Below are 14,827 nucleotides of genomic sequence, written 5' to 3' on the forward strand. Positions count from 1 at the left end.
TTTTTTGCTTGCTTGCTTCTTAAGTAAAACCAATCTAGTGTCTTTTTCTGCAGCAAAGGAGGAAGGAACAAACAACAAATTAATCACACAGGAAGCGAATAACCACAGGAGAACGGCTGCCTCTGACTCAGTATGTCACATTTATTAAGAGGCCAGAGCGTGTCCAAAATGACTGTCCAAAAGCAACCCCGCATTTGCCTTAGAAGATGATGCCTTTTTCAGGGACCGTTTTCTCTCGGGGTTCATCTCTTCCTTGCTCTCTTTCTGCCTGTGTCCCTGATCATGCCTTCCGACAGTATCCATTAACGGTAAGAAAAATTATATTTAAATGTATGTTCTTTATCAGCTAGAGGGGAGCACTAAATGGCTTTTAATGGGCCGTAGTATGTTGAGATAAAGCTCAGTTTTTCAATGGAAGACCACGTGGTCTGTTCCTCTTGCGCAGAAGGCCAGCTTCACTGCTATGGTGATTGCAGGTGATTCATAACTTGTGTTTGGAGCCAAAATGTAAGCAAGATTATCAGTAGCATTTTTCCTGACTCCTGGACTGTTTGATCCACAATTCTTCCCCTCACCCCCACCCCCCACCACCTACCTCCCCACCCCTGTTTAAAACGGGGCCTTATGTCAGTCAGGAAGTGTAACTTTTCCGTGTATGGGGCAGTCCGGTTGCCTTTGGCTGTGCTTTGGCCAGCAACAGCAAATGCTTTTAAAGTAAAGGGAGTCACTGGAAACTTCAGAGGAAAGCACCATGGAACTAAACTCTTGTTATTTTACTGCAACAGACAGACGTTACTTCAGTACAAATCCTAAATGAAACCATTTCTAAGCAGTCTTTAGAGAAGACGATTTCTCTTTAGAATCATTCAACATCCTACCAGTGCAATCCATGCACAACCACTATTGCTAGTCCAATTCCGTAGCATTCACTATAACTATTTACATTTAATATGATTAATATTTTGGCATAAAATATTGTAGTTTTAAAATTTCAAGCCTAATACCCAGAGCCTAGTACCCAGAGACCTACAGAGCAGGATTGAGGAAATTTGGGGGTATCAAAACAGTTTTTTTCCCTTTGGGGCATGTATAAAAAAGCAACTTGACATTTACATTCCTCTCCCCCCCCCCCCACTCATGAAGCAATAGAAAATAAAGCTTTAAAATATTAAGAGGGCACATGCCAATTTAGTCAATAAGTACAAGTTCTTTTAAATAATTCAATGGTCTGAGTAGGGTATACAGCAGGAAACTGGGAAGTGGTCAAATGAAAAGGCTGTAGGAAGAAAAGTAGTACAGCTGGATAGAGAGAAAGGAAGGACGAGGAGAAGCCTGGGAAAGGTTCTGAGGTCAGTTCGTGTAGAAAATACCCTTACTATTCACTTGGATGGGGGATCGTAAGCATTATATGTTACCTTCATAAAGCTATCTTGCTTCTGAACTGGAACATCATCTAGTTAAACCTATTTTGTAGTCTAAAGAGATGAAATAATTCTCTTAAAATCAGTTGGGTTTTCTAATGCTCTTTGAAAAGTTCACTCATGGGTCACTTGTTCACGGCTCTTCAATTACTCCAGTATCTAAACCTTTAAAGGATTGCACATACTGTGAATGAACTGCAATACTTAGAGAAATCCCCATGAAAATCATCCCTCGGGGTCAGCAGCAAATCTACCCTGATCACCGATGATATCAAGTTCTAGATCTGGCCTATACGTTGGAAGTTCCCCAACCCATGCTAAAACGTAAGAGGAATGAGCTACCTAATTCCTGGACCTTTTCAGTTTTCTGCCCTTTTGAAGGCTTGCTTAACGTCTCGTGAACACGTCCTTTACTTTGGAAGTTTCTGGCTGCTTGCGATTTGACTCATTTTTGTTACACCAAACTTTCATACATTTACTTCTTGTTGGAGGGAGCATTTCCCCTCCCTGGCATAACTACCTCTGTCTGTATTTTGCAACCCTCACTCCTGAAAATTAAAACTGAAAATAATACTAGAATAAGGAATGCCTTAATTAGGATGCTTTTCTGAGAAAATTAAAATTTCATGCACACCCCCCTTTCACCATTCATTTGTAATGCAGAGGTTTACAAAGATATGGACATGTGGAGTAAGGTTTAAATCAACTTGTGTTTTCTCTTTCTCATCATAAAATGGGGGGCGGGGGGAACAGTAACAGTTATTGAGCCCTTTCCTATGTTAGGCTCTTTACTTTCACTTATTTTATTTTTAAAAAATGGCTAATGTTATTAAGCACTTGCCTCATTTAATAACCCTACTTAATAGGTGCCATTTTCCCCATTTTATTGTGGGAACTGGACTCAGAGAGGCTAATTGCCCAAGGCCACCTGACGACTAAGTGTGTAGGAAATGTTCTGTAATTTAAAGAACTTTTTTCCTAAGTGCAGGTTAGAGACAACATCAGATGCCCTTTTCCAGGCCTGGAGTCTGGGATTATGCAAATGCTTCGTTTTAAATGTCACAGCAACAGTAAATAGCTTTAAAGTGAATAAGACATTTTTCTTTCTAAGTCTTTGACCTTTGCAGAAGTAAGTTTGGTAACACTTCTAACTTATATAAGAAAGGCTCCACCTTTTCTTTAAAAAATTATTTTAAAAAGAAGCATCCTCAAGGAAAAAAAAAGGCCCCACTTTCAACAATCAAATGAATAAAATACATCAAGTGTGTTGACATATATGTAGTGTGTGTGTGAGTGCATGCATGTGTATGAATCTGTGTGTGTGGGTGTGTGTGTATGTATGTGTGTGTAGAGGAGAACAAGGGTAGATCTTAATTCCATGATAAAATTAAAGATGGTGCTGAGGATTTAGGAAAATTTGAGATTTGAGCCCCTTAAAGAAAATGCTTGGCAGAGATGGGGAGTAGTGGGAGGAAGTCAATACTGTTTAGTTATGTGGATAAAGTAGAACAGGGTTTCCCTTCCCTTCCTCACAGTTAAACAACAGGTAGGTGGGTCATTCAACTTACTTTCATTTTCTCACTTTTGAAAAGGCTTGATGTCCATGAATTTGCATTAGTTTCTAAATTAAACATATATGACAGCAGGTTAAAAAAATAATTTTACTTCATAGCAGCCTTTATTTTCCTAGCAGTTTACTCTTACAGTAAAATTGTGAGTTGGCGTCATACTAATTGTAATAACATTGTAGATGCTCCAAAATGTCTTCTGAAAAATGCCTCTCCCACCTCCCAAATTAATCAACTCTTTATCTAAATAAATTCTAAAAGAAGTATTTACAAAATAGCCAAGGACACTCTAACCCTTAGGCCAAAACTCTTGCCATTGAGAAGACAGCCCATAAGCACAATTAACTTAAGTTAACATCATCTGAAACCATGTTCAACCGAGAAAGGAGCGAGTACATTTTGAGAAATAAGGGGTTTCAGGTACAGAAAGCATGTATTCCACATTCAGCTCAGACTGAGAATAACAGCAACACCTAACTAGGCGAGGCTGTTGCTCTACTTATCGTAAAGCAACCCTTGCTTCTCTTCTCCACCTTCTGCTTCCTCTTGGGCTGAGCAGCCTTTTCTGTCTTTCCTCTTGTATCGATTGCCTCATTGCCTGCAGCCCTCTGAGCTTGGGCCTGAGAAGAGGAAAAGTCACAATAATAGGAACAAACTTTATGCAAAGATGTTACATTTTCTAAAATGGCCAAAGGACATGCACGGTTGGTGGGGGTGCGGGTTGGGGCACAGAAATGTTGCACTGTGACTGGCATCGTCAAACAGAAACTACAGGCGACTGCAGCTGTGAAAAGATTGTGCTAAAGAAACAGGATGGCTGTGGTTTGCTGTGAGCATCAATTTTCCTGTTGAGCATTTTTACAGGAAGTTGAAGAACAAAGCCAACTTCATTTTAATTTGTACTAATGGTTTTCAGATCTTAAACACATCCCACTAAGTTTGCATCATGGAGGAGCCTCTCAAGAATAGAACCAAGAATAATTGAGTAGAAATCCCAAAACTACTAGCTTTTTAAAATACAGGATTTTAGCAGCAATTTGAGTTGGCTAAATGGCTTTCTTTTTCCATTGTAACTTGGAGTGGATTCATTGCTTCATAATGAATGCCTCTGAAATCCTTTCTTATGATTGTAAGAAATCAATATAAATTTAAGTGCCTTTTCTTATTAAAACACTGTTGAGTTATACTAGTATATATTACAAAGTTCTTTCTATTAGTATTTATTGGTCAAGTAATTGTGTGTATATGTGTGTGTGTGTGTGTGTGTGTGTGTGTGTGTGTGTGTGTCCGTCCGGTATTTATAAGCTAGAAAGATATACATCAAGATGTTAATGAAAATTACTTGGGCATTATTAACCCCAAATCTTTTCACCTAAAATTTAATTATTATCAAATGCTTCCTTCAGTGGTTAAGCACCACTGTTGTGTTTCATTTTCATCTTTGTGTATTTTTGCGTTGTCTATTGATTTCTAAATGAATAAATGCTACTTTTAGAAGAAAAAAATCTCAAAATAATCAATCTGAAAAAGCCAAGAGAATGTGAGAAATACATACATAAAAATACTTTAAGAACATTATTTATAAAGTAAAATATAAATGAATATAAATACAGATAAGGTACAGAATAAAAAGTGATGAAGGTAAGAGAGCATTTGGACCTTTAGATATGTCCAGTTGTATTATTTCTATTATAGCCACCCCACCCCAACCCCCAACCCCCAACACACACACACAGAGTGAATAAAATACTCAATTGAGTCAACCTTTTTGAAAAAAAAGTTTAAGTTTCTCCTATTTGTAGTATAGTATTTAAGTGACTTGGCAGTATTTATATAGCAAAAATGCTTTATAGTTTTGAATAATACAAAATGGTGCTAAAACATAACTGGATAAACCTGTTTCTTATGGTCTCGAATAGAACATGGCTGATTCAGCAACCCCCCCGCCCCCCTACACACACACACACACACACACACACACACACACACACACACTTGGGATAGAGGCAGCCTTCTGAGGATCATCAGGTGTTTTCATTGGACAGAGTTGGAAATCTCTCCCCTCTTCATGTCATTCTGTAGTGTGGGCCTCACATGGCATGATCTAGTGAATTTAAAGTTGGCTCTGTGAAACTAAGAAATGGTTTACTTAAATAACTAAGTCGTTCTCTTGATCCTAAGAAAGTGGATCATTTTATACCCAGAAATAATTCTGCTTTCTTAGATGAGCACATTGAAGAAGAAACCATAAGTTTCCTGGGCTGAACTGTGGGCTGTGGTTGAGCCTCTTGTTGGCCATGCCTTCGGGGCGAGTATGTCTGTTAGAGGGTGAGGAGTCTTTCTCACAAGTGTTCCTCATAACCAGTACCACAGATTTAAGAAATGGCTCTGGGCCGCAAGATGCCCTGGCTGGTCTAGGCCCAATGTGTGATGCTATCTAGTGTGAGTGTTAATCCATAATGCAGACCTAATGGCATATAGTAAAAACAACAAAGTCAACCATTTCGTTCACAGAACTAGGCAATTCCAGGGTTTCTAAATATTGATGCATGTTGCGTGTGTATGTGCATGCATGTGTGTAGGCAACGAAGAAGAACCAACTAATGAATTTTTAATTTATGCAAAATATCCTGCTCTGTTCTCTCAATCCATAGAACCAATCCCTTTATAAAAGTTTTATGAGTAGATCCCTCTCCTCACTTCAACAGCTTTTCACCTGAAATTTGACGATTTTTGAATGATGTATTTAACTATTAAATAAGACTTGTACAGTCTCTCACATGCCTAGGGTTTGGGATAATTTTTTTATATATATCTTTAATGTATGACAATCCAGAGATACTTTGGTGTAAGAAATCGATTGATGGGTATTTTAGTCAAAAGCTATTATTTTGTAATTTCCACAATGGATAATGGACGAGTATTGTTAAAACTGTGCGTATTCGTTTGCCAGGACTCCATACCAAAACCTCAGACTGGGTGGCTCAAACAGCAGAATTTTATTACCTCTAGAGGTTAGAAGTCCAAGGTCAAGGCGCCAGCAGGTTTGTTTTTCCGAGGACTCTCTTCCTGGCCACCTTCTCCCTGTGTCCTCACAGGGCCGCTTCTTTATGCTCATGCGTCCCTGGTGTCCCTTCCTCTTCTTATAAGGACCTCAGTCCTATTGGATTAGAGCCCACCTAATGGTCTTATGTTAACCTAATCACCTCTCCGGAGGTCTTATCTCTAGATAGAGTCACATTCTGAGGTGCTGGGTAGGGGTTGAGGCTTCCACATGTGCATTTGAGAGGGACACGATTCAACCCATAACACTGTATGAAAACAAGAAAGTCTTTTCCATCCCCGTGGGTTTTCTTTGTGCACATAAAATTCAACACACAAGGTGAATGTTTTAGAAAAAAAACCTGGCTTTTCTCCCTGTGCTCAAAGTTATTTAAACAGTGAAATGATTCTGTAAGATAAATTAATTCTCAAAAAATGTATGTTCTTAAAAATGTAATGCCTGAGGTGGGGGCGGGGTGAGAGGGCAAGGATCAGCTGATGGGAAGGTCAGTGATCCTCCAGCTTCAGGGAGACTCACTACGGCGGGAGGCGGGACACGATGATCTCAAAGAGCTGATTCTGATGCAAGAGAGAGCCCCCACTCCAGGCCCCCTGCCCTGGGCCTTTCCCTTGTGTGAGGACTCCTGCTGGCCCCAGGACAGGGCTGCCTTTCCTGCCCTGCTCCCCTCTCCCAAGGGAGGAACCACACGTACAAGGCCCAGTCTTCCGGCTGCCTCAGTCCCCCCCCCCCCTCCCCGCCCCCCGTGCAGCTCTCGCCACACAGGGCCTCAGCCACGTCGCCAGCTTGGTCCCTCCTCTGCCAGGTGTTTGAGCGGCACTCACACCGGCAGGACTTGTGCTCACCCTCAAGGAAGACAGTTCTAGACCCGCCTGTGGATTGCTTACCCTACCAGACATGCCGGGAGCTTCCTGTGCACCATTTCATTTCATCCTCACAGTAACCCCCATTTAACAGATGGGAAAGGGAGGCGCAGGCAGGTTAGAGTCTTATCTCAGGTTATGAGGTAGCAGAACAAAGATTCAAAATCATCATCTCCTGACCCAGGTCTCATGTTCTCACAGGAATTCTAACCCTTCTCAAGCCACAGACCACACTAGTGTCTGATAAAGCCCAAAGGACTCCCTCTTGGACTGTTGTAAAAAGCATAAAACAGAATACAGAGCATTACTAAGAAAACTAGTTATACTGAAATATGTACAAGATCTAAACAGGGCCATCATTTCAAGAGAGATCTGCCACTGTTGTAATATGATGTGAAAATCTATTGGTGAAAAAGTGTCAGGTACAGTGACTTGTGGCTTACATTCACAATCAAAGGAATGGTCATTTTTGTTAGAGCTTAGGGGAGTAAATATGTCCTTTTCCTCATCCATGTTCACGAGCCCCTGAACTTAATCCACAGACCCTGCAGGTGTAAGGATCCAGGTTAGGAACGCCTGGTCTGATAGGATCCAGGCTGCTTTGAGGCCCTTCAGTAAGGCCCAGTTCTGGTTCTGATAGGGGCTAACTCCTTGAGAGGAGGGAAGCCAGGGCCCTCCCAAGGCCTTGGGTTCTGCTCCACTGGCAAAGTCAGGGCCTGCCAGGAAAGCAGTCTGTGCGTAATGCTAGCAAGCCCCTCTGACACGGCCCATTCTTTGCCCAAATCTCAGAATGCACAGGGCTGATGCTGGGAGCCCTTGGCCAATGGCCAGCACATGGCGTATTTGTTTGACCGCTGGCTCTTCCACTCAACACATATTTAATGAGAATCCTACTTTGTGCCAGGTCTTAGGGAGCCCTGGTGGAGGTCAGTCCAGTGGGAAGACAGCCAAGAAATGGGCCTGGTGGGGGCCGGGCATGGGAAACGTGAGATTGGTCTTTGCCCCACGTGGTGAGGTAGCAGGATTGAGTCTGAGGCTTCTTGCAGACCTGGACAAATCCAGACAAGCAGCTGTTCAGCTTGGAAGGAGCAGAGACATGGCAGCCTCTGTAATCACCTGTCAGCATTGAGGAGGAAGAGGGAGGGGTTTATCTGGAGGAGAGTGAGAAATTGGGGGCAAAGCAGCAACAGCGGAGAGAACAGAATACAGTTGACCCTTGAACAATCCAGGCTTGGACCATACAGGTCCACTTATATGAAGATTTTTTTTCAATAAATGTACTTATTGAATGTAAATGTATTTACCCTTCCTTAGGACTTTCTTAATAACACTTTCACTTCTCTAGCTTTCTTTACTATAAGAATACATATGTAATATGTACCCTATATAATAAAAACCTAATATGCAAATTGACCAAATGGTGGAACAACCAGTCACAATGACATACACTGACCACCAGGGGGCAGACACTCAATGCAGGAGCTGCCCCCAGGCCAGCCAAGGCGGGTGTCAGAGCCTCCCCTCCACTCCCGATCGCCCTGCTGGTCACCCCACAGATTGGCCCTGATCACTGGCCAGGCCTAAGGACCCTACCCATGCATGAATTTTGTGCACTGGTTCTCTAGTAACATATATGTGTTAATTGACTATTATCAGTAAAGTTTCCAGCCAACAATAGGCTATTAGCAGTTCAGTTTTGGGGGAGTCAAAAGTTATGTATGGGGTCAGCTGTGCGGGGACAGTAGCCCTAGCCCCTCATGTTGTTCAGTGTACTTGTGTCTGCATCCCCTCGGAAAGGTGAGGGTGTCACCCTCAGGTCCTCCCTCTCCCTTGTATCCAAGGTGGCCAGGCGGGGAAGGCTGAACGTCGGTGGTCCAGGGGCTTATTTGTAAGTTAGTTCGTGCACAGTCAGAACCATAATTGCAACAGAAAATTATAAAATAACTAAAGGGAACTTGGAGGGTGGAGCCCCCCGAAAGGGTCCCTCTACCACAGTCTGGCCCCTAAGATGTACAGGACAGAAGTTCAGTTTCATCTTTGCAACCAGAGACAGACTCATGAGAACCAAACCCATAAGAAGTTCCTGGTGGTTGACCAGAATCCATCCTTCTTGGTACTGGGATAACAGGATGGCAGGTTAGTTGGTGAACATGGGATCCAACACAATAAATTCACGTGCTAAGGGGCGTTTCATCCACCAAGCCCATCTCTGCTCCACAGAGCCCGCCTCTCGGGCCTCTGGGTGGTCCCATCCCCACCGCCTCCTTACCGAGCCGCTTTCTCCAGCTGTGATACCACTGCTTTGGCTGCAGCATCTCTCACAGTCGGCTGGACCAGAATCCAACGTCAGGTTCCTGTCCTTCCTCCTGGTCCTAGGACGTGTCTGACTCTGCAGCCTCCAAAGGTGCCTTCTGCAGCCAGGAACCCCCTTTACAGACTTAACACGGGCACCAGTCCGAGTACACTGCCCAATAAACACCCCCCCGCCCCCCGCCCGGGGTACCTAGTTGGTGTCATGCCGAAAACCAATCTAAGGAACACATGTTAAAAGGATCCTTGTCTGAGTCTCTTATTGAAAAACAGATTCTGATCTAGTTTACATGTGAGCCGTAGCACTAGTTAGCTAGCCCTTTACCTGCTTACAAATGTTTATCTAAGAAGAGCAGGGTTGGAAGGACTTGATTTGAATGGATTGTGTGGGTCTTTTAGTGAGTTGCTTAATTTCTCTACATCTCTGTCCTCTGTAAAACTAGCAGAATCGTGCTAGTTTGCGATGTCTGTAAAAGTTAGAGACGATGTCGGTGACGAGCCCTGGGTCCAACTGACTGTCGGTTATGAGCGCTGCTCTGGCTGCTGTGGAGTTTTTCATTTCCTTCTCTAGAGGGCCCGCTTGGAACAGAACTACCTGCCTGTCCTCATTCCTGCCTCCCCGCAACTTTGACAAGTCCGGCCACGTCCTTTTAGCTTTTCCTCCCGTTTCTGTGCACAGAAAGCAAGCCACCCAGCAATACTTTAATATGGCAACTTTCAACCTTTTTTCCTCCTGGTACACATACACCAATTACTAAAATTCCGTGGCACGCCAAAAATATATTCTATTCTTTGCTGATCTAACAAAAAAATAGGTATAATTTTGATTTGTTCACACCGGATAGCTATTGTGTTGGCTGTTGTCATTTTTTGTCAATCGAAGGGAAAGAAGGTCAGTGCTCCTGACTAGATAGTCAGGCGTTGCGTGTTTTAACATTCTTGCGACACACCCGTTGAAAAGTCACCACTTTCATAGAATGTGTTTTTTCGAGGTGTGTTTTCCACATTAATTTTTAGCAGTTGAACTCAATTTAAATTCTAAGAAATTGTGTTCTGCAATTAAGAGACTATTGAGACTGGAAGAAAGATACTTCTGCTGTTGGAAACTGGGGATGCATGTTCCATAGAAACAGTGTTAACTCGGGTAGTCAGGTGCCAGGCTGCCCACTGGTTTAAAGCCCAAACTCTGCAAACAGGCTTCTCAAATGCTGAAGCAGATTCAGCTGCGGGGAGAGGGGCAGAGACTTGATGATTCTAACAGCTCTGGGTGAGGCCCACGGTGCTGGTTGGGGTCCCCACTTAGAGCAGCTGCAAGGACTGCGTGGGAAAAGTTGGAATTGCTTAGGGTGAGAAAGTGGGTGAGGTGCCACTGGGGCTGGGACCTGGTGGGATGAGACCCAGGGATGGGACTCTGAGGATGAAGGGAAAGGGAGACGGGATTGTGGCTTGTGTAACTCCTAGGGCAGGGGTGGGCAAACTTTTTGTGAGTGCGTGCCAAAACCAGCAAAATCTCTGACTCAAAATTCTTCTGCATGCCAAGCCTAATTTTTTGAGAACATGTTACGCCTACTTGATATCTCTTAAGGTGTACGTATGTGAAGAACCTTGAAGAAATAATAAAATTCATTTGAGCGACAAAAACACAGTATATGATGATGAAAAATACATTTTTTAATGTATACATGTACACTGATAGTCCAACAGAAAACTTTATGACTCTGTTTGATATTATCAGTGGGACTTTTGCTGCTGCATTACTGATGACAGAGATTTTACATCAGGTTTATATTTCGTGACCTTCAGAGATATGCACGAGCTACTACTTTCATCCGTCAGGCTACTCCTATCACGAGACTTAACAAAATTCATCACTGAGAACAAAGATTCACAAGCATATGTGGATGAAACCAAAACACTGGTCGGATCTAGGAAGGCAGGGAGAGTTAAGGCAGAGGCATAGAAATTGCTCTTCCCCTCTCTCGTCAATCCATGTCTATGGTTTTTAAGATAACTTGTTATGTAAAATTATTTATTTATCTAAGATGCACCTACACTGAATTTATCTGAAAAATAAAAAAGTTGATATTAAGAAAATAATTGTAAATGGAAGATTATAAGAGAGGGTTTCGCGTGCCAGCAAAAGTTACTGGCTTGCCATGTTTGGCACGCTTGCCAGGGGTTGCCCACCCCTGTCCTAGGGTTTCCTCACTGCTGTTTCTCCAGTCCCCCATGTCTGCCTGCTGCCCCCTTCACCACTGCTACCCACCAGGGTTTCCCTAAACTCTCCCGCTCAGTCGCAGAACCTGGCCTGACTTTGTCCCCAAGGCAATCACGCTATGCACAAAGCTTTTCTAATGTAGCCCATTTCTAGTAAACAGCCCGGGGATCATAGGTTTAAGCCCCTATTGTTGTTGTTTTTTTAATATACATATTTTTTTATTTCAGAGAGAGGAAGGGGGAGGGAGAGAGGGATAGAAACATCAATGATGAGAATCATTGATCGGCTGCCTCCTACTGGGGATCGAGCCCACAACCTGGGCAAGTACCCTGACTGGGAATTGAACTATGGTCTCCTGGCTCATAAGTCAACACTCAACCACTGAGCCACATCGGCCAGGCAAGCCCCTAGCCTTTTCCCCCTCTTTTTTTCCGCTTAGATCCTACAGGGAAATGGCAAGGCGCATAAAGATAGAAATGGGGCCTCCTCACCCATCATCTTACCTGCCTACCTTACCTTACCACTGTCTCCTTTCCCCAGAAGACTAAGAACGATGAGGGCAAGAGCAGAAACAGATTCACCTTTGCATTCCTACAGTGTGTACTCAGACCCAGGTGAATGTCAGGAATATGCACAGAAAAGAACACAGCAGGTGTAGGACTGAGGGGAAGAGGGAGCGCAAGAAAGGATTTTGTATGGGCAAAGGACCTAAATAGACATCTTTCAAAAGAAGACATACAGAAGGCTAAGAGACATATGAAAACATGTTCAAAGTCACTAATCATCCGAGAGATGCAAATCAAAACAACAATGAGGTACCATCTCACACCTGTCAGAATGGCTATCCTAAACAAACAACAAGTGCTGGAGAGGATGCGGAGAAAAAGTAACCCTCTTGCACTGCTGGTGGGAATGCAGACTGGTGCAGCCACTGTGGAAAACAGTATGGAGATTCCTCAAAAATTAAAAATGGAACTTCCACTTAACCTAATAATCCCACTTCTAGGAATATATCCCAAGAAAACAGAAACACCAATCAGAAAGGATATAAGCACCCCTATGTTCATAGCAGCACAATTTACAATAGCTAAGATTTGGAAACAGCCTAAGTGCCCATCAGCAGATGAGTGGATTAGAAAACTACACAATGGAATACTATGCTGCTGTAAAAAAGAAGGAATTCTTACCATTTGCAACACCATGGATGGAACTGGAGAGCATTATGCTAAGCGAAATAAGCCAGTCAGAGAAAGATAAATATCACATGATGTCACTCATGTGTGGAATATAATGAACAACATAAACTGATGAACAAAAACAGAACCAGAGCCATAGAAGCATCAAACAGACTGTCCAACCTATGAGGGAAGGCAGTGGTGAGGGGGGTAAGAGATCAACCAAAGGACTTGTATGCATGCACATGAGCAAAACCAATGGACACAGGGAGTGAGGGTGAGGGCATGTGCTGGGGGGTGGGGGTGGCCAGGGGGAGGTCAATGGGGGGAAAAGGGAGACTTATGTAATACTTTAAACCATAAAGAATTTAAATTAAAGAAGAAATTATATTTATACCAAAAGAAAGAAGAAGAAAGAAAGAAAGAAAGAAAGAAAGAAAGAAAGAAAGAAAGAAAGAAAGAAAGAAAAGAAAGAAAAGAAAGAAAGAAAGAAAGAAAGAAAGAAAGAAAGAAAGAAAGAAAAGAAAGAAAAGAAGGAAAGAAAGAAAGAAAGGAAGAAAGAAAGAAAGAAAGAAAGAAAGAAAGAAAGAAAGAAAGAAAAGAAGGAAAGAAAGAGAAAGAAAGAAAGAAAGAAAGAAAAGAAGAAAAGAAAGAAAGAAAGAAAGAAAGAAAGAAAGAAAGAAAGAAAGAAAGAAAGAAAGAAAGAAAGGAAGAAAGGAAGAAAGAAAGAAAGAGGGAGGGAGAAAGAGAGGGAGAAAGAAAGAAGGAGAGAGAAAGAAAGGATTTTGTCATGGGAATGACTGAGGAAGAGAAGCCACTGGTTCATGAGACTTTGCCGGGACACATTTCCAGCGATATTATCACCTTCCAGCTACCCAGGCCACAGGCTCAGGGGCCCCACACGGGCCATTCCCCCATCTGCTTAGGTGGGTGGTAGAATTGAGCAGCACAAGGTGCTGGATTTTGCTTCCAGTCTCTTCAGGCACTTAAGCTGAGAAACCTCCCTGTAGGCTCCTTCCAGAACAGTCACAGCTTAGCAACATGGCAAAGGTAATCCCACCTCTTATGAAAGCTGGCCTGTGTGAATAGCGGGCACTTTGATGGGGAAGAGGGAAGAGTAGGACAGAGTATTACTAAGAATTCTAATATAGGACTGTGTTTTGTTTTTACAGACTTATCAGCAAGACTGTTGAAAGCTTAGCTGTCCAAGATGCCCGTCCCTCCCCCTCCAGCGCCCCCGCCGCCGCCCACGTTTGCTGTGGTGAGTGGTTCCTCGCCCTCCATGATTCATGCATGAAGCCGCCGAATGAAGCTGACTCTGGCACCCATGTGTTTGTTTTCAATGTTTTTGCATTCTGGCTTAAATATGATATGGGGAGCTTTCCAGGTGCTGGCGTGAGCCAGAACCAGGGTTGGTTGTCTGATGTCTCCTGCCGTGCACAGTGTACGTGTGGGCCGTGGGGCAGCTGGGTGTCCTCTGTCATGTCCAGTGAGAGACGTGTCCTGTTCATTCATTCCCATGCACTGACCCAAGACAGGTTTGCAAGGGCAGTTCTGCCCTGTTTCCATTCAAATGGGCCCAACTTCTGGGCAGGACAGTCCAGAAACCCAGGTCTCTATCTGAAAACGCATCCATTCCAGTGTCCTCCAGACCCACTCTTTTCTTTTTCTCTGCCATTTGCCCACTCTGTGTTTTTGACAACTATCCCCCACTCCTACCATTACCCCAAGACCTCCTCATACACCCACACCCCTCTTTAAATCTATTCTTGCATTTAGACATCTAAATGCAAAGGAATTTCTTCCCTGGGCTCATCCTGATCCTTGATAGACCCATCCTCACAAGTTAGTGCCCCCTCTTCCAGGAAGCCCACAGCTTTTCCCGGGGCAATACAGGGGCTCCCAGCCATGCCATCACAAAGGCCTCCGCCAGCTTGGGAAGCCTGCATTGCTTAAATGCTCCCAAGGACGGGCCCTTCATTTTTCATGTGGGGAAAACTGAGGCTCAAAGAGGAAAAGTCCTTTGCCCAGGCTTCTATGGGCACATTTCTATAGACCAGTGGTTCTCAACCTTCCTAATGCCACGACCCTTTAGTACAGTTCCTCATGTTATGGTAACCCCTAATTTCATTGTTACAAATTGAACATAATTAAAGCATAGTGATTAATCACAAAAACAATACGTAATTATATATGTGTTTTCCGATGGTC

At 43.3% G+C, this 14,827-nt stretch overlaps 1 protein-coding gene across 6 annotated transcripts in view; it reads left to right on the forward strand.

The window, feature by feature from the left end:
• The window catches only part of WIPF1 (WAS/WASL interacting protein family member 1), a 113,599-nt gene that overhangs the window by 76,388 nt on the left and 22,384 nt on the right, over nucleotides 1-14,827 (forward strand). For 3 of the 6 annotated variants that reach the window (XM_059704025.1, XM_059704030.1, XM_059704031.1), the window contains exon 2: nucleotides 13,789-13,877. In XM_059704025.1, coding sequence (XP_059560008.1) covers nucleotides 13,827-13,877 — 51 coding nt within the window. In that variant the 5' untranslated portion in view covers nucleotides 13,789-13,826. Of the gene's footprint in view, nucleotides 1-38; nucleotides 309-13,788; nucleotides 13,878-14,827 lie in introns of all 6 variants that reach the window. The other 3 variants (XM_059704026.1, XM_059704029.1, XM_059704027.1) reach the window with 2 other exon arrangements.

This window comes from Myotis daubentonii, chromosome 7 (genome assembly GCF_963259705.1).
Source record: "Myotis daubentonii chromosome 7, mMyoDau2.1, whole genome shotgun sequence".
Taxonomy (NCBI): domain Eukaryota; kingdom Metazoa; phylum Chordata; class Mammalia; order Chiroptera; family Vespertilionidae; genus Myotis; species Myotis daubentonii.